The 1,482-nt window shown below is 62.1% G+C and overlaps 1 protein-coding gene across 1 annotated transcript in view; it reads left to right on the top strand.

Moving 5' to 3' along the window:
• The window catches only part of LOC104072619 (pepsin A-like), a gene marked incomplete at both ends in the record, with an annotated part of 1,967 nt that overhangs the window by 262 nt on the left and 223 nt on the right, over positions 1-1,482 (top strand). Inside the window, 4 exons of the mRNA XM_009572136.1 lie at positions 461-578; positions 815-903; positions 1,007-1,206; positions 1,336-1,452. Coding sequence (XP_009570431.1) covers positions 461-578; positions 815-903; positions 1,007-1,206; positions 1,336-1,452 — 524 coding nt within the window. The remainder of the gene's footprint in view (positions 1-460; positions 579-814; positions 904-1,006; positions 1,207-1,335; positions 1,453-1,482) is intronic.

The raw sequence follows: 1,482 nt of genomic DNA, 5'->3' as shown, positions 1-1,482 counted from the left end.
TTACCCATCCCCATAGCCCCTTACCCTTACCCCTAGCCCCTTACCCGACCCACTCGCTCTTTACCCATGCTGCTATTCATTTACCCGACCCCCTAATCCCTTACTTGACCCCCTAACCCCTTACCCGACCCACTCGCTCTTTACCCATGCTGCTATTCATTTACCCGACCCCCTAATCCCTTACTTGACCCCCTAACCCCTTACCCGACCCACTCGCTCTTTACCCATGCTGCTATTCATTTACCCGACCCCCTAATCCCTTACTTGACCCCCTAACCCCTTACCCGACCCACTCGCTCTTTACCCATGCTGCTATTCATTTACCCGACCCCCTAATCCCTTACTTGACCCCCTAACCCCTTACCCGACCCACTACCCCTTACCCATCCTGCTAGCCCCTTAGCCATCCTGCTAGCCCCTTAGCCATCCCACTAATCCCTTCCTCATCCCGCTTTGACAGAATTCGTACTTCGGCACCATCTCCATCGGCACCCCACCCCAGGAGTTCACCGTTATCTTTGACACCGGCTCCTCCAACCTGTGGGTGCCCTCGGTGTACTGCTCCAGCCTGTCCTGCAGTAGGTGTCTGGTAGCCCCGTGGCCGGCCGGGCAAGATGTGAAGGCAGCAGAAGCCCCAGGCTTGGCCAGGCCCCTGCCCTGCCTGGCTGCGGGAGCCCCTGGCGGGGTTGGGAGCCGAGGACGGCTCTGCCCGGTCTCTCCCAAGGGCCGTCTGGCAACGGGGGAGGCACAGGAGGCTCGTCCTTGGTCCCTGAGGTCAGGACGGACCGTGACCGTCTCCCTCCCGTACCCACAGGCGACCACAAGCGCTTCAACCCAGCGGACTCCTCCACCTTCGTCGGCACCAACGACAGCCTCTACATCGCCTGCTACGACCCCGTCACCGTAAGGCGGGGTGCACCAGCCCCCCCATCCCACGGGAGTGGGGAGACCGGGGCACCGCCTGCCCAAACCAAGCCCTTCTCCCTCTCCCCATCTCCCCAACCAGGTCGCGGGCCTCAAGATCATCGACCAGATCTTCGGGCTGGCTGAGACAGAGCCTGGCAATTTCTTCTACTACTGCCCCTTCGATGGCATCCTGGGGCTGGCTTTCCCGAGCATCGCCTCCTCCGGAGCCACCCCTGTCTTTGACAACATGATGTCGGAACACCTCGTGTCCAGGGACCTCTTCTCCGTCTTCCTGAGCAAGTAAGCCCTGGCCGGAGCCGCCCAGCCCTTGCTGAGGATTTTCTCCCGTTTCCCCTGGCTCCGGCACCCTTCCCCGGTGGCGTGATGCCCCACGGCTCCGGGGGGACATGGCTCACTCCCCCCTTGCAGGGACGAGCAGAGTGGCAGCTTTGTCCTCTTCGGCGCCATCGACCCCTCCTACACCACCAACGGCATCAACTGGATCCCCCTCTCCGCCGAAACCTACTGGCAGATCACCATGGACAGGTAATCCCGGCGCAGCCCCCCGGCTCGCGG

This window comes from Fulmarus glacialis, unplaced genomic scaffold (assembly GCF_000690835.1).
Source record: "Fulmarus glacialis isolate BGI_N327 unplaced genomic scaffold, ASM69083v1 scaffold22282, whole genome shotgun sequence".
NCBI classification, from domain to species: Eukaryota; Metazoa; Chordata; class Aves; order Procellariiformes; family Procellariidae; genus Fulmarus; species Fulmarus glacialis.
This window is presented reverse-complemented; position numbering and strand designations above follow the sequence as displayed.